The sequence below is a fragment of the Diabrotica virgifera genome, chromosome 7 (genome assembly GCF_917563875.1).
Source record: "Diabrotica virgifera virgifera chromosome 7, PGI_DIABVI_V3a".
In the NCBI taxonomy this organism is placed as follows: Eukaryota; Metazoa; Arthropoda; class Insecta; order Coleoptera; family Chrysomelidae; genus Diabrotica; species Diabrotica virgifera.
In genome coordinates, this window is record NC_065449.1 from 72425064 (window position 1) to 72445471 (window position 20408).

Genomic DNA, 20408 nt, shown 5'->3' on the forward strand with positions numbered 1-20408 from the left:
TGGCTTTTCCTACGAGGTAAACATACTATTTTTCCGCAAATCGTTTAAAATTCGACAGATATTGATTGATTTAAAAAAAACGCGATAATTTTATTCCCAAATAAATGGTGCTTTGAAATTCCTAATAAAATTACTTGGGTTATATGGAAACGTATTGAGGTTGAATTGTCAAACTTGACGCTTATAAATTTAATTGCTGGTGTTCTCGAAAGTAAAATGATAAGTGATGATGAAATTTATGTAGAACACTAACAACTATACGGAAATATCATTTCCTTACAGTAAGGAAATGACATTTCCTTACAGTAAGGAAGTCCTGACTTTTTCTTCAAGAAATTTTGACAGGAATGTCAAAATTTCCTGGCGATTTGCGGAAAAATCATTTTATTTCATCGAATTGTCGCGTTAATTTCATTAAAACATGAACACAGTAAGATACATTTGAAATAAATTAGCAAATAATATCTAAATATTATTTTATTGCATGTATTATAATTATTTTAAGGCCATATTAACATATCTAAATTCAGTGCGGAAAAGTAGTGCGGAAAATTAATGCGGAAAAGTAAAACTTTCTAAACTAAACGCGTGCGAGAAAGTAGACATTTTTGCACGCTCGTAGAAAAAAGATGTTTTCTTCAGTCAGTAATGTGCGTACTGTCAGTTAAATAGTAACGTGTGGCCAAATTTGCACACACATACCTAATGTACAAATACATTATATTTTTCAAAATTTTGGAATGTATTTAAATCGTAGAGCAATTGTAACTTTTGTTTCTAATACAGATTTCAATTCTCTGCAAATAGCTTCCAATGACTTTTGATGTAAAATAATTAGGGAAGCAGGAATTCAACAGTTTTGAATTTTACATTGAGTTTCCTATGGCCCGTTTTACGATTCACTACCCTGTAAGTAAGGATTTTCTGAAGTTATGGATCCAGAAATAATGGGAAAAATTGATGAAACACCTTGTAACTCGGTTAAAAAAATCGGTGGGGCAATAAATGTAGTATATCTAGAACTGCCCTAGTGGCCCCTATTCACCATTCAAGTATTTCCGTTTCTAAATGAAACACCCTGTATAGACTGTCGAATTTCAATAGAAGTTCAGCTACAATTGTATCCCTTAAACCATTGAGGGTACAGAAAGGTGAAATCAATAGAATAAAATATAATAGAAATATGCTTTGTTGTCACTGAAAATTTTTACATTTTATACAATTTTATGGACAAAGCAAAAGAAAAATAATATCAACAACAAATAACAAATAACAACTACAATTTACTAAAATTAGATAAAACGTTAATATACAGTAAATATGATATAAAACCAAAGACAAAAACAGTTAATTGCAAAATTTATATAAATTGCAAATTGAACATACTTACAACAAATAAAATACAACATTAGGGATTAACAGTTGAAGCTACTGCGTATGAAACCCAATTGTCTTAGTTATTCATTAAGAAATTCTTCTATTGAATAATATGGTCTTTTAGATAGATGGGCTTTGGTCATTTTACGGAACTTTGTGAAAGATGTTGCAGATTCAAGTTGTAAAGGGAGATGTTTGTAAATTTTTTTTGCGGAATATAATATAGATTTCTTTACTAACTCAGTGGATGGGATCGGTAAATAAATATCAAAGATTGAATTTCTGGTGAAGTAAATATGATTGGGCCTTGCTGGAAAGACATGAAGGTGTATACGAATTAAACAAACCGTTTCTAGAATATATAAAGATGGAAGTGTTAGAATTTCGTGATTTCTGAAGTAATTTCTAAAATGTGTAGATCTTTTGGGGCCAAATAGATATCCTATTGCTCTTTTTTGCAATTTAAAAATAACATCAAATTGAGCAGCTGTACTAGAACCCCAAAAAGGAAGACCATATCGAAGATGAGACTCGAAAAACGAAAAATATGTTATTTTACAAGATGCTAAATTGAGTTCCCTTGAGACAAATCTTATTGCATAGCAAGCTGAGGCGAGTTTCTTACTTAACGAATCGATATGAAGGGATCATTTGAGGTTGCTGTCTAAAAGAACACCAAGAAATTTTACAGAATCAACGGTACTGATCTGGCTGTTATTAAGAGGCAAAGGTTGAAGAGCTCCTTTATAGAATATTGCTACTGTTTTGTCTATATTAAAAGAGAGTAAATTAGAGTCAGACCAGGTCTTTATCGTCAGTAGATCCGAAGTTATAGTTTCATGAAAAGATGCAATAGTTGAGTTGCTCCAAGTGATACTGGTATCATCAGCAAAAAGAAAAATTTTCCCATCGATTTTTAAATTAGTGATGTCATTTATAAAGAAAAGGAACAGAAGAGGACCCAATACTGAACCTTGCGGTATTCCACATACAATGTTTTTGAGGCTAGAGTCAGTATCATTTGCACTAACTAGTTGTTTCCTATTATTCAAGTAGGATTGGAACCATTTCAAAGAAATACCTCTAATTCCATAGAAATTTAGTTTTTTAATCAAGATGTCGTGATTCACACAATCAAAAGCTTTGGCATAGTCACAGAAAACAGTGGCAGTATAAAGATTATTGTTTAGTGCTTGATAAACCTCATGTAGTACAGAAAACATGGCATCAGTGGTACATTTATTAGTTAAAAAGCCGAACTGATTTTGAGATAAAATGTTGTTATCAACGGTAAAGGACATAAGTCGAGTTTTAATGAGTCTCTCAATAATTTTGGAGAGTGCCGGTAGTAAGGCAATAGGTCTATAGTTGCAGGCATTAGATTTTTCACCACCCTTATGAAGAGGAATAATAATGGCTGTCTTTAGGCACTCTGGAAATATACCTTTTTCGAAGGAATCATTAATTATTGAGACGAGGATTTCCAACACATTTTCTGTGAGATTAGAGAAAATTTTTATAGATAGTCAATCAGTACTAAAGTCAAATATACTCAATTTGCTTTTGATACTATTGATTGTTTGTGTCAGTTCAGAGTTATCGACTGGTTTTAAAAATAATGAATTCGAGACCTTTCTTGAATTAGGGAGATAAGAAATGGGATCTCAATCAAGTAGACTTAGATATTTGAAAACTGTGGAGTTTCCTAGAGAAATCCTAAAGAAAATCATATCATGTGCAGCGATGACTTTCTCCCTTATGCCATTTTACTAATCGAAATGGGAGGATTAATTCTATTTTTTAATTTCCGGTATGAGGGCGACTGATACCCTAAGTGTGTTTAAAAACTAAAAATTCTACCTTGGAAAAGTTGCGAAAATTCTATTTTCGGGAAAACGAATACGGCTTAACTCTAAATTGCGTTGCATAGCTCATATTACATTTCTGTACACAAAAAGGTATCAGATATAAAATCGCAGTTACACTTCATATTGAAATCCGATGGTCGAATAATAGACGGAGAGCTGGATGTCAAAAATCATCGTCATAAGTAATATGGAGTTTGTCCTATGAACTGCGTCTATTGTATATTAATAATTATGATCCCTTGCAGGCTGACACCTCAGTAGATACCTACATGAAGTAGCAATAAGGGGTGAAAGTGGAAAATTAGTGTAGTCACTGAAGGTCTTCACCTCCGATTTTGTTGAACCTCCATCGGTTTGCATGAAAATTGGTGAGTAGTTAGAAAATACCTCAAGAAATAAAAGTAACATGGTGCCAACTTGCGCTTTTACCCTGGGGTTCGATGCCACCCCTCCTCGGGGTCAAAATTATTTTATTAAAAATAACCCCACAAATCGATCTCGGGACAAATTTTAAACAAAACTTGTGATATCAAGCTTTTAAAATAAATCAATACATTTTGCGTTATTAAAGATCAAAGATTTAATCTTCTCGTGAAAAAAAATGCATGGTGTAAAACGGTTTTTCATAAAAAATTTAAAAATGATAAGTTTTAACAAAAAGATGTTACTCTTATCAAAATTGAAGATAATAAAAAATCGAATAGATTCCTTACTTGAAAAACCTTTTAGAATTCATTAAAAGTGAGTTATTGAGTGGAATTGAATGTATATTTTTTCGGTTAGTAATCAAATTTAAGTATTCAAGCTAAAATAACGGAAAAACGATGCATTTTAGAAAATATACTTACCAAACACTAGTTAAAGTACTCAGAATTATCTATCCAATGAGCTCCTGAAGAAGTTGATAGCATTAAAATATATGCTCCAAAATTTTTTTTTAAATTTATGCGATCCAAAATGTTTTTTAAAAAAAATGTTATTATTCTTTTTAGAATAACTCATAGAATTTTTATGATATCAGATTAACCTAAAAACCGTTTAAAAGCATGTTTCGTGGGCTATAAAATAGTAATAAACTTAATCTTTTATATCTCTTTTTTTTAAGACAAAAGGTTAACAAGCTTGTGATAACAGGTTATCTTGCTTCGCCCCTTTTAAGTCACCAGTGCCTGACGGCATATATCCAGCCTTACTACGGTGGGGACTGGATATCCTTTTGCCGCACCTTGTGGGAATGTTCAGAGCCTCATTGACTCTGAGATATATTCCTAGAGAGTGGAGAGAGGTACGTGTGGTCTTCATGTCAAAACCAGGTAGGATGGATTACACCCTACCGAAGCCTTTCCGACCAATTAGCCTAACATATTTTTCCTTGAAAACGATGAAAAGGCTATGCGAGAGGTACATAAGAGATGAAGTTCTGGTTCATAATCCACTTCATTCAAATCAACATGCATATACTTCGGAAGAATCTACCGGTTCTGCACTTCATCAAGTAGTGGGAAGAATTGAAAGATCTCTGGATAATAAAGAATCCACCCTAAGTATATTCATAGATATTGAAGGAGCGTTTGATAAAACCAATTTTGATTTCCCAGTCATCACCCAACAGCTCAATGTCAGGAATGTCCCCCTGGCCGTGAGCGAATGGATATCCAGTATGCTGTCAAATAGAGCAATAAGCATAAATGGACGGCGTTATGCATAACTCGACCAAGCGCCATTTCTTTAATATCGAGATAACAGCAGATTCTGGTGACACATAGCTAAAACTATCTTGGAAAAAATCCCTGTTATTGTCACATTAACGGTTACTAAGAAAAACAAAATTAAAGCAAGCGACATTAATCCACTTACCATTAAGCGACCATTAAGCAACCAAGAAACGAAAAACTTTGAAGCCATTTATCTCAAAATTATATTTTGGCGCTTGGTCGAGTTATGCATAACGCCATCCAAATGTAAAAGACGTTTTGGTTAGAGGGATAGTTACGAGGAGATTTCCACAGGGGGGTGTGCTATCACCACTCCTCTGGAACATAGTTTTGGATACCCTGGTTGACCAACTCAGCAAGAACTGTTTCTACACAATAGCCTATGCAGACCATATAACCGTCTTGCAAAGCGGTAAGTTTGAGAACACACTATGTGAGAGATTACAAGTTGCTCTCAGACTAATAGAGACATGGTGTAAGGAACACTCATTGTTTGTAAATCCAAAAAGACAGAGATGATCCTCTTCGCCAGAAAAAGAAGGATCACAGGCTTAATACCCCCTAGGATTCTTAACTGCAGTCTGAACTTCTCTGAAGAGGTGAAATACCTTGGTATTACCCATGACAGGAAGTTAACATGGAACTCTCACTTAGATAGTAGAGCTAAAAGAACATATATTGCCTATGAACAGTGTCGGCGAACGGTCGGACGCACTTAAGGCCTTTCACGCAGGGTGGTGGCCTGGATTTACACAACTGTCATTAGGCCAATGCTAACTTACGTAGCCATTCCTTGGGTACCAAAAGTGCTACAGGCAACAGCGATCAACAAACTAATCCATGTTTAACGGATGGCTTGCCTAAATATAACAGGTGTCATGAAAACAACACCAACTGCTGCAATGGAGTTGCTCATTGGCATTACCCCTTTAAACATATATGTCAAAGAGGTGGCGCTGATGACGATGATGAGATTACGCTCAGCGGGTGCAAACCTTGATCTAGGAATGGGACAATAAGGACTAATTTTAATTTTTTGTCGAAAATAGCGTCTGTTTTATTTTAAACTTTTTCCTAAAAAAATCGAAAGCTCTTATTTTCATCATGACTTGATTAGCTTAGATGTTATCAACTTCATCTGGAGCTCAGTTGATAGAAATTTTTGAGTACTTTGACAAGTAGTTAGTAAGTATATTTTATAAAATGCATCGTTTTCCCGTTATTTAAGCTTGAATACTTAGATTTGAGTACTATCTGAAAAAATATACAGTCAATCAACTATAACTCACTTTTAATTTCATTTTAAAAGATTTTTCAAGTAAGGAATCTATTTGATTTTTTTTCTTCAATTTTGGTAATATTCACTTTTTTGTTAAAACTTAATACTTTTTGAATTATTTATGAGAAACCGCTTTATACCATGCACTTTTGTCACTAAATATTCAAATTTTTGATCTTTTTTTTTTATTAACGTGTCTCGACAGCTACTGGTCATTGACACGGGAACAGTTTACATAGTTTACAACATTATAGATACAAATTATACATATACATACATTATACATACATTATAAATACAAAATATATATTTGGTACGATCAGTTCTTATTAGTGAAGGCAAACAATAAAATTTACAGATTAAACACTGTGCACTGGTTAGATTAGATGGAATAAACCTGTTTCTTTTAGGAATTTTAGAACACAGTCAAAACCATTTGGAACACTGAGGATGTCTTTTAAATTCCCTTTTAACTTGAACTTGTTTCTAGAGAAATCATACTGACAGCAGTCTATTACTACATGTTTAATAGAAAGGAAATGATTGCAGAAATGGCATACTGGAGGGTTTTCTGACGCCATAAGGTATCCGTGTGTGAGACGTGTATGCCCTATTCGTAGTCAGCGAATAACTGATTTTTCTTTCATGTTCATGGATGACATATTGGGCCGAGATAAGTTAGGTGGAATTTCGTGCAGCTTAGTTTTTGTTCTATTCCATTGGTCTGCCCATGAGCTGAGAATATTTTGTTTAAACAATATTTTAACGTCCGTGTAGGTTTGGACCTGTTTGAAGGCTGTGTCAGAAGAACATGCTACCTTAGCCGCCTGGTCTGCTTTTTCGTTTCCCAATATACCAACATGGGATGGAGTCCAAATCATTGTGACTGTTATGTTATTGATATATAGTTGGTTGCAGACGTTGTGTATTTCCTGGACTAATGTATTTTTTGTGAAGATGCATCTTATCGAATGAATCGAGGAGAGAGAATCTGTACATATGGCAATTTTCTTGCTTTCATTTGAAGTAGGGTACAGTGAAATCTTTAGTGCCTGAAGTAGTCCATACAGTTCTGCGGTGTAAACACTACAGCTTCTAGGTAGTCCACAGAGCTTATTGTCGTCGTCGTTGTGGACACAGCTAAGCCACAACAGTCTTCATTCTTAGACGCATCGGTGTATAATATTTCATCAAATTGTGTTGAGTTGAGGACGTTTTGAAAGGATTTTCTGAGGAGTGAGTTTGGGGTTTCTGTTTTATCGAATCTGCATAAATCGGTATTGAATACTGGAAGAATGTGTAGCCAAGGGACTGTATTAGGAGTAAAAATAGCAGTAGTATATGAAAGGATGATAGAATTCAATAAAGGAGATAATATTTGTGGTAACGTGAGAGTGTGATTGGATGCATTTTTTGTGGGAGGCTCTATGGATTTGATTAGGTTGATCACCGGGTTACTTGGATTTTCTGATATTCTTGCAAAGTATGTAAGTAGAAGTTGTTGCCTTCTTAGGTGGAGTGGTGGCTCTGAAGCTTCTACAAAGATACTTTCAGCGGGGCTAGACTTAAAAGTACCAAGACATAGTCGTAGTGATGTATTTTGAATTGGGTTTAGAGACTTTAGTGAGGAGCTACTGGATGTCATATAAAGAACACTGCCGTAGTCCAGCTTAGAGCAAATTAGCGCCCTATATATTTTAAAGAGAGATTCTTCATCAGCTCCCCAAGAGAAGCTCGAAAGAGATTTAAGTAAATTGATTCTTTGGGCACAGTTTCCTTTAAGTTTCTGAATATGCTGTCTCCAAGTAAGCTTTTTGTCAAAGGTGACGCCCAGAAGTGTCAAATAGTTAACTGTTTCTAAACTTTCTAAACGAAGTCCGTTTAGACTTATAGAGGGTGAACTTGGTATATACTTTTTGGAAAAGTGGATAACTTTGAATTTAGGAGCTGAGAAAACAAATCCAGCACGCGCAGACCAGATGTCTATTTTATTTATTGTATTTTGTAGCAAAGCGCTGGTGGTAGCTGCGACTCTGCCTTGGCAGTATAATATAAAGTCATCGGCATATATCGAGTATCTGATTGGTGGTTCAATATATGAGTGAAAGTCATTCGTACTAAGTATAAATAAGGTAGTACTTAAGACAGAACCCTGGGGTAAACCGTTATCTAGTGCGTGTGGCTTTGATATTTTTCCATTTGTTAAAACTCTAAAAGATCGATTTGTTAAGAAGTTTTTTACAAATAAGTAAATGTTACCAGTTAAATTGAATTCTTCTAATTTTCTGAGGATTAGAGGTCTTTGTACAGTGTCGAAGGCACTTTGAATATCTAGAGTTGCTGCTATGACTTCATTTCTCTTCGAAAATGCGTCAACAATCTCGGTGTGTAGTGTGACCAAGTTGTCCATTGTACTTCTGTTTGACCTGAAGCCTGTTTGGAAAGGGTCAAGAAAATTATTTCTTTCTAGATGCCATAGCAGGCGTTTATTGACCATATTTTCTAACAGCTTGCATAGTGAACAAGTGAGAGAGATTGGTCTATATGACTGTGGACCAGGGAACATGTTTCCTGGAGGGATCAATCACGCATTTACCGATACATTCCTCAGCAGCTTCAGTTAAACAGTTATTTAATAGTCTTACATCTATATTTATATCATCGTTTAAGTGCAGTTCATCAGTTTTTTCCTTAGCTGTGGTTCTGAAAAGTTCCCAGTTTGCTTGAGCGATTTTCCATTTTGTTATAGTTCTAGAAGGTATTTTTGACTTGTCGGAGATATGAATAGGAAAATGATTACTATCATAAAGACTGTTTAATTTGTACCACCAAAGTAAAAGAAATATTCCGGGATTACAGAAAGATAAATCTATGGAAGAGAGACTACCAGTTTGTAAGTGAAAGTATGTACTACTTCCTGAATTTAGTAGGTTTATATTTGTATTATTTAGAAAATTTTCGATGATTTTACCTCTACCAAATGTGTTTTCGGAGCCCCACATAGTATTGTGTGCATTGAAGTCACCCACTAAAATAAAGGGTGTAGGGAGCTGAGAAGTTAAATTTTCAAGATCGAAACTTGTTATAGTACGGCTTAGGGGAATGTATATACAACAAATGGTAATTTTGTAAGGAAACCAAGCTGTAACGGCTGTAGCTTCGAGGTTTGTGTTTAGTGGAAATTCTTTATGGAAAATGTCATCGGAAACAAAAATTGATGCTCCTCCACTGGCTTGAATTTGAGTAGTTCGAATGTAGTGATAACCATTAAAACTTTTATGTTTTCCGGAATATTTATCGCTAAAATTTGTTTCTTGTAGGCAAAGCAAGTCGGGAGAAAACTCAGAAATAAACTGTTCAAGGCGTGGACGACGAGGATTAAATCCATCACAGTTTCATTGTATCAATGTGAAGGCAGAGATTAATATGTGGAGTGTTTGGATTTTTGCGAACTTTGTGAACTATCGGACAAGTATTCTTTATCAGACACATCCTGGCGATTATCATGACTGTCTTTATTTTCAGAATCATCTGTTGCGGGATTTAATTTAGATTTAATTTTTTTATTAAGCGTGTAATTCTGACTTTTGGGGATCTTTCTTTTAAAGTTGGGTTTATTGATTGCAAAGTTAGAATGAGGGATTTAATATCTGCTGTGAATCTTAATGCTTCTGAGACAGGGTCACAGCTACCATAAGCGTTCTCGATAAAGGCAATTATATTATCAGGAGAGACTACAAACGCTTCCGGATTTTGTTTATAGGCTTCTTGAATTGCTTGCTTAGAGACAATGGATAGACTGGGATCGACAGAAAAACTACGTTATAGTTTCTTTTTTGTATTGGAAGAGTTAGAGGAACTAGGAACTGTTTGATTGGGAGAAAGCATGGCTTCTTCTGTTGCAGGGTTTTCCCCAGATTGGACGTTATGATCTTTTACGGATGATACAGAAGAGCGTGGCCTTTTCTGTGAAAGTGGAGATTTTAAACATGGTTTATCTGACTGTTCAGATATTGGTTCATTTTCGTAATTTTCTGTGGATGAAGAGAGATGTGGTAAATTGGTTTGAGGGGAATACATTTCAGTATGAGAGAAAAGTTGTGTATTCTGTTGCTGTGGCGTAGATTCGGTGGTGGGGGTTAGGTCATAAGAGATAGTAGAGTTTTGAGATAACACATTGTCTGTCACAAGTTGTGTATGCTGTTGCTGTGGCATTGATTCGGTAGTGGTATTTGGGTCATGAGAAAGAGTAGAATTTTGAGATAACACATTGTCAGATGAAGTATTGGGGCAATTTGAAGCAACGTGTCCAGACAGTTTGCATACGAAACATTCCCTCTTGCCCGTTGAGAGAAAAATTCTATTATCATTACCTTTAAAAGAAATTAACACGGAGGTGTGAAGCTTGAAATTATCAGAGGGTGAAAAAACATACACTTGACGGCGGAAACTGAGGATGTGGGTATATTCATCACCTGGAATTCCTACTTCAAGGAAAGACACAGGGGAGGCTATTTGAAGACCAAGACTCTTGATTGCATTTTCTGCAAGTTCGTGGGGAATATAAGGAGATATATTCGAGATTAGTATTCTTTTTGTCGGGAGACAAGTTTTCTAATACTTAAAATTAAGGATCCGATTTGGATAGTTGGGTGAGACTTCAGAAGTTGATCAACGAGACTTGGGTTGGCTAGATATATGCAGATTCAATTATTGGAGATTCTGGAAGCAAAGGAAATATTTTTTGGTCCGATGATATCACCAATAGCTTTAACGTAATCTAGAAGTTTAAGGTTTTCTTCTGCGTGAAGGACTATGGCTTGCTCTTTTTTTGGTAGAGATGGTGGTTTCGGTGTAGATCTTGCAGCGTTTACGTACGAGATTGATGTAGTAGCTTGAGTGTTTGTAGCATTTTGAAGGGCCATGCTTGAGGTAGAAACTGTAGGATTACTGTGTATGTTTGTACTTGTCATGCAGATACAGACAATAGCTTCGTGTTATATTTCTTCTTTAAATGGTTCTGGTATCAGAATTGCATTCAAAGCCATTTTGCTGAATGGTCAGCAAGAACCAGCAAACTGGTGAAACCAGCCGTTGGTATGTACTTTTATAAATTAAATATAATTTATAAAGGTTTAATAATATAAAGAAAGCAATACGTAAAAATTTTGTCCAGAAATCACTTTTTAAAATACACTATTAAATCGAAATCAAATACACCAATTACTACTGATAAGGTAAACTAGATTTTAATTATACTTGGCACAGGTCTTAGTCGTAGGAATGCTAGAACAAGACTGATCCCTTTTTGATCTTTAATAACTCAAAAAGTATTGATTTATTTTAATAACATGATATAACAAGTTTTGATTAAAATGTGTCCCTCTATCGATTTTTGGGGTTATTTTTAATAAAATAATTTTCATCCCGAGAAGGGGTGGTATCCACCCCCAGGGTAAAAGCACAAGTTGGCACCATCACTTTTGTTTCTTGAGGTATCATCTAATTACTCACAAATTTTCATCCAAATAGATGGAGGTTGAAATGTAGAAGGTAGATGAAAACCTTCAGTGACTACACTAATTTTCCACTTTTACCTCTTATTGCTACTTTCTGTATCTACTGTGGTGTCAGCCTGCAAGGGATCATATTTATCAATATACAATGGACGCATTTCACAGAAAAAACTCCATATTACTCATTACGATAATTATTGATTTCCAGCTCCTAGTCTATAACATTCTGTTTTCAAAATTTATAGCAGTACCTATAATTTTAGAAATCTGATGAGAACGAAAATGTAGAAGGACTTATTTATGGAGGAGTAGAGACCGAGTTGAAAGAATTCCCTTGGATGGCCTTATTAGGTTACAGAACGAGATACGGAACAACAAAGTGGGCTTGTGGAGGTACACTAATTAGTCACAGATATATCTTGACAGCTGCGCATTGTGTTACAGGCGAGGTTTCAACCTCTGTTGGACAACTGTAAGTATAATTATAGTAGGGGAGGAAAGTGTGGTAAATTTGCAGTTACTCGAGCGTTATGGGGACCTATTAGTTTGCGAAAAGTAGGTCCTAAAACCAAAAAAAGTTAAGTAAAGTTTTCCATTTTAGTGTAGACTTTCCATTTTTAATTTAATTTTCCATCTCCAACAATCATTATTCCGATTATAGCGCCATCTATCCATAATTCGAAAAATTGTCTCGAATAAAAGTTACTTATTTGTACGTAAGGAATCCAAATCTGCAATAAGAAAAATGAAGGTTCATATTTAATATTTTCAAGTAACCCCCCACTCCACCTCCGGGGGGGGGGTCGTGTTTGGTGTCATTCGATAGATTTTTCAAAAATATTGAGTTCGTGTATTTTGTAGTTTCGCGAAAATTTTAAATTTATCCCCACCCCTCTCCGTGGGTGGTCGCGTTTGGTATCATCCGATATGTGTTTAAAAAATATTGAAAGCGTATTTTTTAGTTTTTCGATCTGACGTTTATTTCTCGAAATATTCGCTTTTTTCTTGTGGAACTTTGTGACTTACCCATTTCCTTACGCCCCGCTCAAAACGTCAGATTTTTAAAATATACACTGTTTTGCATGTACTTAACTTACCTTATCTTAATCTGACAATTTCGAGTTTTCCTAAGGATAGATTTTTTCGGACCCCCTTAACGAACTCCCCTGAATTAAGATCCAATATATGGTAGGGGTACATTTACAGGGTCCAAGGTGTTTCCCCATGCTATAATCTGACGTGCTCGAGTAACTGCAAAAATCCCCGCTTGAGCTCCCCAACCGTTAGGTACATATCGCACCCCCTCTTCAGAACTGACATAACTCTAAATTTTTCATTTGTTGTATTATTTCATTACCGATTTCAAAAAACTACTGTGTATATACAGGAGCAACGACACATGTTAACTTCAATTGGTTTTCCTTAGATGGCAGTAGTGTCACTTCTACGAAACTGGTAGCTGCGCTAGAAACCAGTACCTGAAGTGACACATCAAAAATTAAATCAGTTGATATTCGACATTCAAGGCGATTATATGCGTGACTATTTCACTAGACTATTTTTAACTGATAAAACGTCATGGCAACGCCACGTGTCCTTTTTTTTTCTCTGATTCTGGCCTTGGTTTAGAACTAGAAACTTTAGCCACGTAATTATATACTACTTATCACTAACTCAGGTGTAATGTGTAGTGTGTGTGTTGAGTAAGTGTCTTGTTACTTTGCAAAGTCGACGTCATTGTCTTTGCAAAGAGACGCTAATTGTATCCGAATGTCTGCGGTCCCTTCGGTGAGTATCGATCCCACAAGGACAGAAACTATTTTCATTTATTAATTTATAATAAATGAAAAAATTCCCGACCCTGGTGAGATTCGAACTCACTGCCATTCGGAACTTTCGATCCAAAGGTTAGGCGCTCTTACCACTGAACCACAGAGGGGGTGCCACGTTTCCTACTGACAAAACTCCTTCCTGCCAGTGATTTCTCAGCGACAAAATTATGACAGATACATCACGAAGGTGTCTGGTAATTCTATTGTTGTCAATTGGACAAATGTCATTGAGGCGTAGTCAATTTTGGACAGATATAATGAATCCAGACGAAAAATCCAGATTTGGATGACAGTCAGGTGAAGAAATCACAAAATTGGTTTCGGAAAAGGTCCCATTGAACACGCAGAGGTCCAGAAGCTATATTTGTACCCAATGTTCCGAGTTCCTACGGGTGAGTAATTATACGCTTAAAATATGTACGACCATAACGGAACTAGCAAAAATTCTCGAGGATTATGCCTTTAACATGAAAAAAGGCAATGGCGAAGACTACAAAGAGTCGTCTGTAAAGACAATGTGGAATACTACGGCAAAAATGGTACAGGAAAAATATCTTACGGAGTACGGCATAAAAATCGACCTTTTTACAGATATATCATTCAACTGTGCAAGATTGGCCAGAGATACTAAGCGGAGGCAGCTTCAAAGTGTTCAATAAAAATGAAAACTTAGTTCAAAATCATTATCCACCGAAAGAAGTAATAAAATCATCGACACCTACGTCGAGAAACCCCCGATTGAGCACAAAAAGACATTTTTCACCTTTGCTCATTTGAACTTGCTTGGAGAGGCAATGAGGTCGTAAACTGCAAGATTCACTTTTTCCAGACGGAACTTGTTGTTATGGAAGAATTTACGGGTCGAATTGAATACAACAGCATTTTTTCCAAAACAAATCAAGGCGGTTCGAAAAATTTGGCAAGCAGCAAATGGCTGATATAAAATTCATCAAACGAAAATTTAGGCCCAGTTAGGTTATTTTTGAAATTAATGGAAAAAAGGGGACCAAAAATAGACAGACTCTTTCTTACCGTTCACCCCAACTGGAAGGATGGATCTTGGTTCAAAAAATGTCCACTTGGAATTAACACTAAGTGTGGACTAAAATGTCAGCTAAAAAAATTGAAATAGGCACAAAAAAACATAAAACAACAAACCATTCTCATCGATCTTCAGCTTTGTCAGTCTTGTTCAAGCAAGGTGTTTCTGAACAGGAGTTAATTAAAAGGGTCACTCAAATGGAAGCTATCTAAAACCATATCTGCTATGGATTCCAGTCACCACCAGAAGTTTACCGAAAATCTCGTAACAACAAATGCAGCTGGACCTTCGAGTTCTCAAATGCTACAGGTCAATAATACACAAAATCATGCTTTGGTAGAAAAGAATGTGCAAACTACTATGGCTTATAATAATTGTACATTTAATATTGTTAACAAATAAATAAAGATTATGTTTCGTTGATATTGTGCATTAATAGTCTCGTGAAATAGTCTTGTCGAATATCATTCGAGAGAAAATTATTTACCGGCAAAATTTTCTTCTGGTTTTATTCAAGTTTGTTGCCTTTTGGAAATTTTCGCTTAGGAAAGTTTGACAAAATTACTCGACTGACTTGTCGTGATTTAATTAGCTGTCAAAATTTAATTCGCGAAGATTGCCAGGCAAGAAACCAGTCGAAAATATTGCCGTCAAAATTTTCTCTCTTATGATATTATATCCGAAAATGCATCATTTTGTGTTGTGTCTTTTCTATTGATTAAGTGCATTTTTGTTAATATTAGGTATGTTGTATTTCTGAAGTTAATTAAATAAACATAATTTATACACAACCAAACTGTATGGAATCACCATGTATTTCAAAGCAATATTTATTTCTTTTGCAAAAACTTCTTATTGTTGCGAAGAATAAAGGTTTTTATTGAAAATAAACAAATCGATAAGACAATCAGATAGTACAGCTCAGTACGGTATAGGTTATTGGCTTGATTTGCAAATTGAACGAAAATAAATAAACTGAATTTTTCGTCCAAAAACGAAAATATGCCTCATGTGGGGTTATAGAACTTAACACGGGAAAATATTATTGGTCTTGTGGAGCAAGTAATGTTCTCAGAGGGACATAGCTGTAGAGCTAGGCGTAACATAGTGCGTTCTGTCCAAAACTTATGCTAGGTAAGAAGAACTAGGAAAGCTAAAAAATAAAGCAAGGAAAAGTTGCCAAAAAGTAATAACGGCTCGCCAAGATCGTTTATTTGTCCAATCAGCTGGAAGACACCCAACCATTTCTTACCTGCAGCTTCAAAGGCAGCTTTTGGAAGCTACAGATGTAACTGTTTTAGTTGAAATGATAAGAAGAGTTCGTGCCAAGAAGTATACAGCAGGAGACAGTTATGGGTTCCCGAGATATCCAGCCAACACAAGACTGATCGTCTAAATTGGCGTCTTCACCACCAAAACTGGAATATAGGGAATTGACAATATATGTGCTATTTTCAGAAAAAGTCAGGATTTGTGTAAAATTAGATGACCCACGAACTCGTATGCTTAGAAGTCGAGGAAGACAAGCAAAAACGAAAACTGTCAGATCGGTTCACAAATATACAAGGGGAAGTGAAATGTTCTGGAGACGAATTGTGATCCGTAAAAAAACTCCTTTAATTTTCGTCCAATCAATTTTAACTACTCACAGGTATATTGATAGTCTGTAGTTAGTCTCTGGAGAGGTGCAACAGGAGAAAATTTAATTTCCTTGAATGATAATGAACCTCCACATACCATTAGAGTGGCTAGAGACATCATTGAAGCAGAAGGCATCCCTGTTTTGGAGTGGCCTGCTTGCTCACCCGAGCTTAATCTTACAGATTATTTGTGGGATATGCTTAAAGGAAAAATTAGAGCTCGCCGGTATAATCCACAAAACACTGCACGGCTCGTAGAAGCTGCTCTTGAAGAATGGAGCAACCTACCAAAACAAAATGTTGATAATTTGATTAGGAGCGTGCCTACGCAAACTGAAGCTTGCATAAGGACTAGAGGAGATGACACTGACTACCAAATAAAAAAAAAAAATAAATAAATAAAAACGATTTAAACATTATTCGTTTTGCATTGAAATTTTTTATGCTATTGGCTTTAAAACAACTACATAGTTTCAAATTGGTTGTTAAATACTTTTATTGTTTTATTTAATTGTTAAGTATTTGGTCTTAAATTACTTTAAATCGCTCTATGCAATTAGCCACATGACCTTTAAATCACATATTTTACCATCTGAAGTTGGATCTGGCTTTCTCCTCTAACAAGCATGTGCAGTCTTGGACAAAGATGAAGACTTCCGTATAATTTTAATCTTTAAATATCGACATATTGTCTCATCTTATTAAGTTCAAATGGCTTAAAATATGTAATTGCAACTACAATGATCTAGAGTTTAACCTGATGATGGTCTGATAAGACCGAAAACATTCGTTCTGTGATGTACTTTTAGTCCAATTTGGATAATTTTTAATAAGACAATTTATATAGGTACCAGTAACAAAAGAAAGCATTTTTACTTAAAAAATTTAAGTAAAATTCTTTATAAAAGGTATTATAATTTATTAAAATTTCCTAAAAAGGGTTACATCACATATGCAGAACGTTTTCAATCTGATTACAGATAATCATCAGTGCTAAACAGGATGCTCACATGCTAAGCCACCAAAATTGAAAATATTTTGAAAAACCTTTATATTTATACCCATTTTTACCCAAACAATTTCAATTTTGGTGTCTTAGCATGTGAGCATTTTGTTCAGCACTGATGATGATCTGTAATCAGATCGAAAACATTCTGCATAAGTGATGTAGCCCTTTCTGGTGAATTTTAATAAATTATATGCCTTTTATAAAGGGTTTTACTTAAATTTTTTGTGATATGTTATACAGCCAGCTATAGGAAAACCTTTTATCCTTTTTTAGTTCTTCGGTACTTTTACTATGGTATACAGGCTACTACAGGAATATCCCTTTTAATGTTATATGGTCTTGTTTGATTGTATGTAAAAGTTTTGCAGCCATGTCTTAGTATTCGCTACTGAATATAAACACATTTACATTTTAAAATCTAACATTTAATAAATAAGAAAAGTGAGACAAAAAAAATAAAAAAAGAATGGACGTTCAAACAGTACTTTGTTCCTCATATTAAATACAAAACGATTAAGAACTTTTAGTAACTAAATCATTCATTGTTAACACATATTGTTATTTTTGTAGTACGTACGTCAAATTGGGTGAACACGACAAGACTAAAGAAAGAGACTGCGATAAGAATGGAAATTGTAACGAAAAACCTGTAATTACTGGGATTGAGAGAGTCATGTTCCATGAAAAGTATGACGCTACTGACAGAACTAGTCCCAATGACATTGCTGTTTTACGCCTAAATCAAAGGATTACATATACAGGTAAGACTATTTATGCAGATTTAATATACAGAGTGAGTTTGATGTATGGAAACCCCCAATTATCTCGAAAACGGCTTGCACGATTTTTATCGATTTTGGTGATAGGGGCTTTCTAATGCGGCCGATATTATAGTGATAATTACATTGTCAGATTTTACGTTTTTCTGGGAATCTTATGAACTTTCTTATTTTAAATGAAACACATGTATATTTTTTGCGTTTTGATGTCCTTAAGATATTCTGATTATTTTTCATGTTATATTCCCTATACCTAAATGACCTAATTTCGAAGTTATTGCTACATTTGTTAAAAAAAACATTTTAAAGAAATTATAAAAATCATTTTTTTCAGCCCGGGTAGACAATATTTTACGTTCTTTAGATGATTGAAAAAAAAAAGATCTTTAGTAATTTTTCTCTAAATTTAATCGTTTTAGAGTTATTTATAAACAATTTAAAACTGAAAAAATCGAATAATGACGATATTCAAGGTTCAAAAACATAAGTAACAAATATAATTTTTAAAATTAGTAAGTACCTAAATTCAAGTTCAACCCTTCTTCTAGGAGCTCCTCATAAGATTTTTTGACACGTTTTATTCTAAAACATTGCTATTTAATAATTGTTAATGCAGCTCATATGAGAAGAAGGGCGACCGGGCTGCATTAACAACTAAAAAGGAATGTTTTAATATGAAACAGGCTCAAATTACTTATCGCTTGCTGATAAAATAACGCTTGAACTTGAATTTGGTAACTTCGCAGTTTCAAAAATAATATTTTTTATTTGTATTTTTGAACTTCGAAAATTGTCATTATTCGATTTTTTTTCAGTTTTAGATTGTTTATAACTCGGAAACTATTAATTATAGAGAAAAATTACACAGGTTCTATTTTGCTTCCAATGATCCAAAGAACCGAAAATAATGTTTACCGGGCCGAAAAAATTGATTTTTATAATTTGTTTAATTTTTTTTAAATAAGTGTAGCAATAACTCAGAAATTATGACATTTAGGTATAGGGAATATAACATGAAAAATAATAAGTATTTCTTAAGGACTTCAAAACACAAAAAATATACGTACGTCATATTTTCATTACTTCATTTCCATTTGAAATAAGAAAGTTCATTAGATTTTCAGAAAAACGGAAAATCTGACAACAATGCAATTACCACTATACTATCGGTCGCATTAGAAAACCCTTACTTATCAAAATCTAAAAAAAATCATACAAACCCCTTCTGAGATAATTGAGGGTTTCCATACATAAAACTCACACTGTATTATGTCACATATGAATTGATTTAACTTCTGCACGTGATATTTTAAAATGCGTCTAAATGTATTTATTTGTAGACACAGTTCACTTTTTTCTTCGTCGTATAAGTCTGACTTGGGCAGCCTGCGGCAAGCTGAACCGTATTTTCCAATCTGACGTGCCAATATGTCTTAAAAGGAAAACTTTTAATCAGTTTGTTTTGTCGCTGTTAACTTACGGAGCTCAACCCGTGGTAATGAGAAGACGGGGTAGACCGAAGTTGAGGTGGATCAACGGGGTGCAGGGGGATGGACACAAGATGCCGAGAAGATCGGAGTCGGCAACTGGATAATGCAAGCAAGCAACAGTATGTCATAGAAAGCTTGAGAAGGTCGAGGCTCTTTAAGGGCTGTAGCACCAAGATGATGATGATGATGAACTTACGGAGCGGAAACGTTGACCATGACAAAAAGAACAGTGCAAAAGATATGTGTGTCTCAAAAGGGGGATTTAGCGTACCATTTTGCGCGTTTCACTGCGATACAAGGTCACAAACCACCAGATACGACAAGGATCAGAAGTCGCTGATGCAGTAGAAAGAATAGCAACACTAAAATGGAACTGGGAAGGTCACGCGGCTCGGTTGACAAAGCGAATGACAACATTCGTGACTTGAATGACAACAAATGGACAAATCGGATACTGGCATGAAGACTAAGAGATGATGCCTACCGAAGCAGAGGTCGTCCACCAACACGTTGAACTGATGAGCTAAAACATTGTCATAGGAATTTGATGCAGGAGGAACAAGATGAAAACATATGGTTAATGTAATGGTAATGGTTAATCTCTCTCTTCTATGGCGCTACAGCCCAACTCGGGTCCTGGCCTCCCCTTTAATCCACTTTCAAGTATCTCTGTCCCTGGTTGCTCTTCTTCAGTTGTCCACCCTCAATATCTTTTTAGAATTGGTTCTCACTTCGTCTATCCTCCTTTTCCTTGGTCTTCCTACTGGCTACGTCCCACCATAGCTCCGCTAAACGTTCCACTAGGGATGTGTTTTGTCTTTTTCTATCCTTATAAGGTGACAATGAGTAATATATGAATGT

At 35.0% G+C, this 20408-nt stretch overlaps 1 protein-coding gene across 5 annotated transcripts in view; it reads left to right on the top strand.

Annotated features, from left to right (window-relative positions):
* Positions 1-20408, top strand: part of LOC114327665 (phenoloxidase-activating factor 1) — a 114681-nt gene that overhangs the window by 67029 nt on the left and 27244 nt on the right. For all 5 annotated transcript variants that reach the window (XM_028276342.2, XM_028276341.2, XM_050655940.1 and 2 more), the window contains 2 exons: positions 12019-12227; positions 17849-18039. In XM_028276342.2, coding sequence (XP_028132143.2) covers positions 12019-12227; positions 17849-18039 — 400 coding nt within the window. The remainder of the gene's footprint in view (positions 1-12018; positions 12228-17848; positions 18040-20408) is intronic.